The sequence below is a fragment of the Momordica charantia genome (genome assembly GCF_013281855.1).
Source record: "Momordica charantia cultivar OHB3-1 chromosome 6 unlocalized genomic scaffold, Mcharantia_2.0 BLBB01000006.1, whole genome shotgun sequence".
Lineage (NCBI taxonomy): Eukaryota > Viridiplantae > Streptophyta > Magnoliopsida > Cucurbitales > Cucurbitaceae > Momordica > Momordica charantia.
In genome coordinates, this window is record NW_028275164.1 from 29,262,228 (window position 1) to 29,272,806 (window position 10,579).

At 32.4% G+C, this 10,579-nt stretch overlaps 1 protein-coding gene across 2 annotated transcripts in view; it reads right to left on the bottom strand.

Moving 5' to 3' along the window:
* LOC111026169 (transcription factor jumonji (jmjC) domain-containing protein) overlaps positions 1-5,365 on the bottom strand; it is a 38,381-nt gene extending 33,016 nt beyond the window's left edge. The window contains exons 1-5 of one of the 2 annotated variants that reach the window (XM_022304192.2): positions 5,246-5,365; positions 3,770-5,156; positions 2,563-2,620; positions 238-360; positions 21-78 (exon numbers count right to left, since the gene is read on the bottom strand). In XM_022304192.2, the coding sequence (XP_022159884.1) occupies positions 21-78; positions 238-360; positions 2,563-2,620; positions 3,770-5,103 (1,573 nt within the window). In that variant the 5' untranslated portion in view covers positions 5,104-5,156; positions 5,246-5,365. Of the gene's footprint in view, positions 1-20; positions 79-237; positions 361-2,562; positions 2,621-3,769 lie in introns of both variants that reach the window. The other variant, XR_015791555.1, reaches the window with a different exon arrangement.
* Positions 5,366-10,579: the final 5,214 nt, after the last annotated feature.

The following is a 10,579-nucleotide window of genomic DNA, read 5'->3' on the forward strand; positions in this document are numbered from 1 at the left end:
ATCAAGGTATGTGAGCATACCAAGATTAAAACCCCCATGGAAGGATCTAGGAAAGGTCACAACAAAATTTCCAGGCTCCTGGCAGCAAGCAAACATGTCGAAAATGACATTAAAAAACCAATTAAGTATCTGTAAAAGTGATTAAAGGAGAGAGGAACAAATTTAACAGAAGCAAGAACAAGTCAACTTTAAATGTGTAGATGCTTGAACATATAACTGCATTCTTTTATTTCAAACCTGCTGTACAGTATAAACAGGAACGCCATTTTCTTGTAAGACAGACGGATTCAACATGGTGACAAGTTGGAAAAGCAAATCAGGTTGTGCATCAAAAAGATCAGGAAGGCTGTTCCGCATAACCTACAATCATGTAAAGGATGTACATTAATTTCACATGTATCTAATTCAATGGGAAAAGGGAAAAGAAATTCTATAACTAAAAATAAGATTACAGAGCAAGATGATTAACAATTTTAAGGAAAAAAATTACAAAAGGAAAAAGAAGTTCCAAAGATCCAAAAAATGTACACCGATATCAATTTTACCAAAGTACTCAAAACAAAATTCTTTGATAAAGGAATGGAGAGGAGAGAGAGAGAGAGAGAGGAAGGGAACCAAAAACGACTGTGCCTCAAGATCTTTCCATTGAGAAGAAATGAAGGAACGCAATACTATCATAATAGAATAGAGAGACAAGTTCATAATAAAAATATATGACATGGATGAGGAAACTGTATGCTGAAAAAAGATTCACTCAATTGCCTGCGCTCCTGGAAACAAAATACAACCATTGCTCTAGACAGACTAGGAATTAGAAGTGAACCAGATCTAATTCATAAATAGATGGTGCATAAATCAATATGTTATCTTAACAAGAAATACATAAGACATCATGTCTAATATTAAGCATCAAACGGCATCAATTCCCAGATACTAAAAGAAACATGATAATGGTTGAAACTCAAGTCTACAACAAAGTTCCAGCATACTAGCCTTTTTGGTCTAGGATTTAAAACTCAAGTCTGATAGGGAGACGTCAGATTTAGTGGCATTTTTGTCTTTATTGGGGGACTTCATTGTCAGCCCAAGTAGGAGGGATTTTTGCTTTTGGACCCCTAATCTTTCATAGGGGTTTTCTTGCAAATCTTTTTGTCCTTTCTTTGGTGGATTTCCAGCACCAGGATTCTTCTGCCTCCCAACATCCTACTTTTCCTTGGCTTTGGAAGGTTAAGATTCCCAAGAAAGTTAAAATTTTTGCTTGACGTCTTTTACATGACAGAGTTAACACCTTGGGTCAGATTTTGAGGCAGCCGTCCTTTCTGGTAGGGCAGTAGTGTTATATTCTTTGTAGAGGAGCAGTAAAGGACTTCGATCATCTTTTTAGAGTTGCCACTATGCCTCCTTGGTTTAGGATTGATTTTTTTAAGACTTTGGAATTTTTTTGGCTCATCCTAGAGGGTGTTCGGATATTATGGAGGAGGCTCTTATTCATCTCCATTTCGGGATAAAGGTAGTTTTTTTGTGGTGGGCTAAATTTTTAGCTTTATTGAGGGCTATAGATTAAGATGAATAAGAAGACTTAGGAGGAGTTGAGAGTTCCTATAGGACTATAGGAGGTTTGAGATCTTGTTATATATCACGTCTCTCTTTCAGCTTTTATGTCCAAAGCTTTTAGTAATTACTCCTAAAGTCAGATCTTTCTTGATTGAAGCCTGTTTTTAGTTTGGCTCCTTTGGTTGGGCTGTCTTTTTGTATGTCTTCCTTTTTTTTCTTTCATTTGCAATAAATAAACAAACAACAACCAAAAAAAAATTCAAATTTCCACCATGCTAGAGGAAAGAAGAAAACAAAGACAAGATTCATAAGCTAACAAGCAACGAGTGACATAAATTCCATGACATGCTTCCTCATCACAGCTTTATACAGCTATCATCTTCTTATCCAAAGAAGGTAAAATTTCTGATATGGAAGCTTAGCCACAACTGCCTTAGCACATTTGACAAGCTTCAGAGACGTTGCCCACAATGGTTTCTCTCTCCCTTCTTGGTGTTGTTTGCAAATCAGCTATGGAAACAAGCACTCGTATCTTTATTAGCTGCTCTCTATCAGCTTCCATTTGGACCCACTTCCTTGCAGCCTTTGGGTGGAATCGTTGCCTTCCAAATGGAATTACAGAATGGCTTAGGACAGTTTTTTTTATGCATCCTTTCAAGAAGGAGAAGGCTATCCTTTGGATGAACTTCAATAGGGCTTTCATATGGATGGTTTGGAAGGAAAGGAATTCCAGAATTTTCAAATATGTTGAACATGCTCCACAACAGTTGATTGATATTATTACCTTTTTGGCTTTATCTTGGTGCAAATGTGTAAATCCTTTCAATTATATCCAATTGGAGAAGTTTTTTGTAACTTCATTTGGATAGGCCTTTTTTGTATATTTCATGCTATAAATGAAATTTGTTTCCTATCCAAAAAAAAAATTCCATGACATGCATGCAAAAAGAGGATCCCCGAACAACAAAAATCTAGATGCATTTCAGTCTAAAAGAATCTAATCATTACCTTCTCAAAAGCACTAGCTTCACTACCAGGTACGCTATACCAGCATTTTGGGTCACCCCTGAAAACTCAAATGAGGTGAGAAGTAAATTTCCAACAAACGATAACCCAAAAAACATCCCAACTATATATACAATATATATAGGAATAGGAAAAAAGTATCTACAAGCTGGAAAGCCAAATCTTCAACCTGAAAATTTACTCAGATAATTAATGTAGCCAGGACAAAATAGAATCAACTAAAAATGGATGAGTATTATGGAAGGAAACTAAGAACAGACCACAACAACAAAACATGTTTTTCTCCATTCACTAAAAAATAAACAACTGAACACAAGCAGTGAGCTATAACAGGAAGCTCATTTCTGCAACAAAATAAGTTTTTAAGTAAGAATGTACAGTAAACTTCTATAAATTGATCTATCATAATAATCCACAAGAGCAACCAATATTTTTATTACATCTCCATGAAAACCCAATAAATCCTGGTTATTAGAAATAAATGGTTGAAATGTGTTGAGAATCCATATATATGAATTAAATTTACTCAACCCATCAATTTAAGCTTTTGGGTTGAGTGGTGGTTTATTCATTCTTAACATGATATCAGAGCGGGAGGTCATATGTTTGAACCCATGTGTTGTTGTTTCCTCCTCATTTATATTGATTTCCACCTGTTGGGCCTTGTCAATTATCAAATACCACAAGTGAGGGGGAGTGTTGAGAATCCATATATATGAATTAAATTTATCCAACCCATCAGCTTAAGCTTTTGGATTGAGTGGTGGTTTATTCATCTTTAACAAAATGGAAGTGAATGTAAAATCAAAATAACGGGAAATTTGGCCACATGATACATGAAAGATAGAATGAAATTTTGCATAACCAGCATTAAAATTTATCTTCAGACGTCAAAATACAAGTGATAGAAACCCTTAAGATCCAGATACATATCATCAAGAAATTTCAATGCATCCAATGACAAGTATATTGGCACCTTGGAAGTGTGTGCCTGTGCGTCCACACATAAACCAAATTTTAACTAATGAAGGTACATTTCTTCCCTCCTAAAAATTAAAATTAATATCTGCAGCTTCTGTAATGAGCATGGGAAAGTAATGAGCAGGGGAAAATGAAAGAACGAACAATGTGGCAAGAATTGATCATCAAATGGAAATTGTGAGCATAGGGGGTAAAATTAGGTACTTACCAGTGAAGGTAATTCATTGAATAGAAACAGTGATCTTCAAAATGCCAGCAGAATGATGAGAATAGCATCCCAATATATAACCAGGGCACCATAACACCAGTAATATTATGACGAACAGCTCTAAGCATGGATCCTTTCAACTTGGGCAGGTTATTGAGATTCCACGGGCTCCTACAATATTCATCCCACACCTTAGCGTCAATTGATTCTGGTCTCTGGATACTTTCACGAGGGAAACCACTGCCATAAACTGATGTGTCCAAGTCACTTCCATATTTAACTTCAACTTCACCAAAGGCACCTTCCACAATTTCCCAAAACTTCTTCTCAATTTGCATTCTAGATGAGGACCCTGAGCCGAACCATTTCTTCTTGGCCCTATAATCCATACGCTTAAATGCTTCCAAAGAGAAGCATTTACCAGGCACAAAACCAAAACTATCTTTTTCTGAATTCAAGCAATCTAAACAATACCAGTTTCCAGGTGGAACTTGCTTTAAGGGTGGTGAGAGACAATATATGTGCCACCCCTTGTCACACCTATCACATAGAAGCATCAATTCACCATGTAATCCACTTTTACATTGCTCACAAATCTGATCGTTATTTTCTTCATCTTTTAACTTGGAGACTTTGGCTCTACCATCATCGGTGTTTTGCCGCCTCCTTTTAGAGGTTGAAAATTCAGTCAAGCATTCCCTAGACTTCTCATCTTGCATTTTCCTCTTTGAACTCTTGGTGACATCCTTATTCAACTGATTATAATAGTTCTCATAATCATATAAATGCTCTCGGTACAATTGACAAAGCACATGCTTGGCACACTCCGAAATCTTCCTTGTTGATCTAACAAACCTAAAAACCTCACCCCACCTCCTCTCCTTCACAACTTTATCATACCCACCATAACGCTTCACTGCATTAAATAACTTGCACAAGTTCAACTCCTCTCCCTCAAAAACCACCTTCTTTTTCATCTTTTTGCCAAAATGATCGTCCAAAAACCTATTATATTCAAGTTCAAAAGTCTTCGAATCACAGGCAGCAGGTCTAACCTGCAATTGATGAATGGCCTGAGTTTTTGTGGGAAATGTAAAAGAATCTAAATTCAACGCAAATGGAGGTTTCCAGCTCTTGGGAGGTACTATCCTACAAATCCCGTACGGCTCAGCCTCTGGTCTGATCTTATATATATACTCCAATGGGTCTCTAAATTCATCCTCAGTTGGGTAATACACAGGCCCAGATGGTATATTCAATGATGCAGATGAACATACACTCAAATTTTGACCTAAGACCCCCTTCTCCACGGCTCTTGGTCTTCCTTTCCCCATTAAAAACAACCACACTTGTATCAAAAGTTCTTCATATACACAGAATCATATATCTAAAAATAAACATATATGATAAACTCAGTATAACACTTCATATGACATGGAAAAACATGAAGCTGCGAGGTTTTTCCCAGAGTAGTACCTTCGGTTTCAGTGTGTAAGAGAGAAGAAGACTTGCTCTGAGCTTTTTCCCGTCCTGTAAAAGGAATAGAGTTTCGTGGGAGATTTGGTTGAAACGGAAAAGTGAAGGGTTTTATAAAAGCTCTGTTGAAATTGCAATTTAGGGTCTAAACTTTCACTGAATTTACGAAAATGCCATTTATTTTCTTTTCTTTTCTTTTTCTTTTTTATTTGGGCTGTATTTATTGGGCCGCATAATTCGTCGCTTTTTCCTGTACGTCCTCCTTTTTTTCCTTCGCAATGATATCCGAGGACGATTGTTCCTCACGCGCGCCTTAAGCGCGGGCGCGCGTTCGTGCTCGCCTCGTCTTAACTCTCGCCGCTGGGTTTCAGAAGACGGCGGCGCGTGGTGAAATTTGGAATGCACGTGAGATTTGCAGAGACCTCCCACCAACCAACCAACCGCGCTCCAGTTGAGGAATACGTGTCGATCATCGGTGGCCAACCGATTTCATCGAACGGCAGGATTGGTAGTTTGACTTTTGACTTTTTTATTTCGCCAAGTGGCTTGACCGGATGGCCGAATGGGATTCGTCTCTCGTTTTAGTTATCCTAATTATTAGATTTTTTTTCTTTTTCGCTAAATGGTCCCTCATATCTTGGTCTTTGATTTTATTTTTTTTTTCAACTGTACTGTACGACTAAAATTTGTGTTCTTCCATTAAAATTTTGGTAAATCATAAATCCACATAAAATTTAATCACCATAGGGATAAATTTCATTTCTCCTTAATGATATGTGAAACTTGTCCAAATACATTAATAAAACAATAATTTAATGACATGTCAACTTTCTATTAACTTTTGTTTTCTTTACCGTTAATTCAATAAATAAAACAATAATTGTCTTGTTCTGAAGTCGAATGTTCAATTTATCACCTCAAAATCCATTACATTCAAAATGAATAAAACAAATAGTTATCTTATTTTGAGGTCGAATGTTCAATTTATCACCTCAACATCTATTATATTCAAAATACGACGACTTGCTGTATTTTAGAATTTTGAAACATTAGAGATTATGTTGAGAATTACTTAGCGATCACTCTAGTACAAATTATCTTAATGATTGATGTTGACATTCAATTTAATGTCCACAGTTTTTTAGATTTCCAATAGAATGCATTTGGGGTATAAACATCACTTGTGCTCTATTTACGTCGATACCAACGTTGACTATTAGTTGGAATAACAAAACAAATTAAACACAAAAAAAAAACAATCCGAGTATAACTAGTATAATGCAACCAATTATAGTTATCGAGGTTGAACGTCAATCTTAAACCCCTGCAATCATTTAGCTTTAAGAAAACGACGTACAATATGTACTATTGAATTTAGCAAAAGTCCAAGTATATTTTTATGGAGATCTAAAATATAGAGTCAATCCTACCCATATACGTTAAGTACTGAAAATAAACTATATAACAAAAATTAATAGGAATTCAGTCTATGTGGAGAAGTATTGTTCCAAACAAAATATTTATTAAATTTTTTATATATGACAATTTTTTTATTTTTTTCATTTTTTGATTAGAGATGACAAAAGTCACTCGATATATAAGTCTTCGATAGATCATATAACTGAACCAACTTTATAACATTTTCTACTAAATATTGAGTATTATTTTGATGTGTTAATAATTTTACAGGTTAAATGATTGGTTTTAAATTATCACTCAATTAAGATTGTGTGATTGATTAATAAAAGTTTAGACGTGTTTGGTTGATGATTTGAAAACAAATTAAATCAACACAGAGTTGTATTCTATGTTTTTAAATATGTAATTGGTAGCATATAAGAAAACTGAATCTAAATTAAAAAAAAAGTAATTAAGATGTTTTTGCCATGGCTTACCTACTAAATATTTAGTTTAATTTAAAATATTATTAATTTAGTTATTAACGTAAGTATTATAGATTTTGATAAAATTAGTACAAATTACACTATCATGTAATTTATAATATATTATACGTTTTAATTTTAACAAAAATCAAATAGGTTTATAACACAAAATAATGTATTTATTAAAAAAAATTATATTTTAAAATATAATTTTGTATTTTAGGGTTTGAATTATTTTATAACAAATTTTATATTTTTAAATATAATTTTGTATTTTAAAGTTTTAGATTCAAACCCTAAAAATGCCGAAAACATTTTCAAAATTTTACTGTTTAGATTACATAATCCAAAAATAGTTATTGGAAACAACAATGTGAAACACATATTCACCTAATTCCTTTGATTAAATGAATTGAAAACTATCTTGAGTTGTCTACCAACAAAAAATAAGCCTTTTTAAGTACTCTTTTTATCTGAACTACTTTTTGGAGTTATTCAGTTTCTCTATTTTCAAAATCCATTTTGGTTATTGCAGTGGTTGTTCATTTTAATTATTGTATTTTCAAAATGTATATTTTAGTCTCAATACTTCTAAAAATTTATTATTTTAACTTTTATATCATTTATTTGGATCATAATGTTAGTATGATATTCTACTCGCAAAATTGATTGAAATGTAATAATTATTTTGCATTACAAGATTTATAGTTGTGTTAAAATTGGTGTGGACCAAAATGGTCACATTTGAAAATTACAATAACAAAAATAGATGTTTAGAAAGTAATAGACAAGAAAATTTGAAAATGTAAGGACAAAAAATAAATGACTTTTAGGTATAACCAAAATAAAAAAACCGTGGTCCAAAACAATATTTAATCAAGACACTTATGTTAATATCCAACATTGACTTTATTAGCAAGGATAATAACAAAACAAGCGTTGAATAAAGTTTAATCAAATGTTTAATTAATATGGTTATTAGTATGATTGTAACAATTCAACTATAACGTTGATCATTAGCAAGCGTAGTTCATCGAGATACCCAATAGATTGTGAGTTTAATCCCCATGTTTATATATTGTACTAAAAAATAACGTTGAACTAAAAAATATTATAATATTATTATCTACTCATAAATGACTTATACGTTTTTATAAACGTGCCACTATTAAATTGCTAACGATTTCATAAATTTATTGGGTGCAATTGCTACTATTATTTGTTGAAATATTTAATTTAGACTGTCTAGGGGTAGATTTTTTTATCTCTCTATAACTTCTATACAATTCAATAATTTATTGATGAACTATTTTAAATAATTATGAAAAGTTAGATTTATAAGAATCTAAAGTGCTACTTTTTGTTGGTAATTAAGAATTAGATGGACAGGAACCCACGTTGTGAAGGTCCAACACCCACCCATAAACCAAAGATAAGACAAAAGCAACGTCACACATTAACTTGCCCTTTTAAATCCCCTGATGGCCCAAATCATATGATTGCTTCCTTTTTTATCCATAATAACCCAGATTTTCCCTTTTTGAATTCAACAATTGGGAAACGGGATTGTAACATCTATTATAATGATGTTAGTGTCTTGTCTACTTGAGTTGAATTATATCTATATATAATAAGAAAAATAATTTGTTGATAAAATAATACGTAGAGATAAAAGTATAAAAAAAAAATATTAATCATAGCATTTGTTTCTTCATGTTCAATTTATATTAATGTCATCGAAGGAAACTAATAATAATGTGATGGTTAAAGTTTAAATATTTAGATTAGGTGGTATATCAAATCATACTTAATGTTTCCCAAGATTCAATTTTATATTGATCTGTTAATGATTGTCTTTTTTTTTTCTTTTTCGAGACAATCTATTAATGATTATCAATTAATTTATTAACAAAAATTGTTATTCGTCAACTTAGTGCTTCCTTGTTTCTAGGTTTGTTTTCTTCCATTAAAATAGCCGATTTTTCATTTTTCACTAGATTGGATCTACCTCATTTATCACAGACAAAAATTTATATGGATGTTAGACTACGTTAATCGACTCTATGGTTAGATTGCCAACATGAGTTTAGTTTGACAATAATTGGCATATGCTTATGACTGATAAGTAATGAGTTCGAATATTCTATCTCCACTTGTTGTACTAAAAAAATAAAAGTTGTAACATTTGATTGATTTTCTTATTATAAATGCTACAAAAGGGTTTGATTCGTCTCATGTGATAATGATCACCACGAGACATGGATCAATTTCGTAAAGCCTATCTATTTATGTATATGTCTTTTACTTGAATGACCATTAAGTCAATCAACATAATTTTATATTGAGCGACATATAAATGGTCTTTTAGGCTCTTAATTAAGGAATCTTAATAAAATTTTTCATTCCCAATAATAACATGTGATGGTAAAGATTCAAACATTTTAACTTTTGATCGATGGTATATATCTTAGATAGTTGAATTATTCTTAAATTGACAATTATATATAAAAAATTTATATTATCCTAATTGTGCAATACATTACCAATTACATACATATTATAATCAATAATAAAATACACCGAAAACTTCCGTTAATTTATATATATGGACTGGGATCTTACAAAATCTTGAAAGACAGACAGACTCGATAACCTTTGACCAAAACTACATACAACTTTTTTATTTTTTAGTTGATAATTGAAAATTGAAAAGATATAGAAAAGAGTAAATAAAGTGGCATCGTGACCCTTAGCCCACCAGTTGAATCAAAACCCAATCTCAATTATAAATTAAATTATTCAAAATCCCTCGTAAATGTTGAGAATAATTTCAATTATACCTTTGTTATTACAAAATTTGATTGATTCACTTACCATTTTAAAACTGATTTAAATAAGTGGTGTAGGAGGATTTATTGTTAAAGTAATGTAGTGTTTGTGTTGAATTATATCCAGTAACGAAAATCAACCTCTCCTGGACGAGCTTACGTAGAGCGAGCTATGTGAGGGAGTACAGAAAAAACAAAACAGTAAGAATATAAAGTCAGTATGAATTCGAGTTGAATAAGTAAACATCATACAAAATAGCGTGTGTATGATTATAAAGGGTTAGAGTCATCTTATAAAGGAATACATAATGACCATTATATCACAAGTGTTCCACAAAATGATTACACAGTTACAACTGTTGTGTCGTAGGTCGTCAACAACAAAACTCAAAAGTATGTCACAGTAAAGACCAATATATATGTCATACCAGTGCTACATAGGTTGGTCTTTTAGAGTAATTCATAGTACTATGTATTTAGTATGAATAAGTTTGACCATATTACTAATCTATCACGGTTTTGTCTATGTGGCATGTCAAAATTTACCTCGCAACACGTTAGATGAAAACCCACGCAACAAATACGAAAAACCGCCAAACAATCACCAACAGGGATGAGTGAGT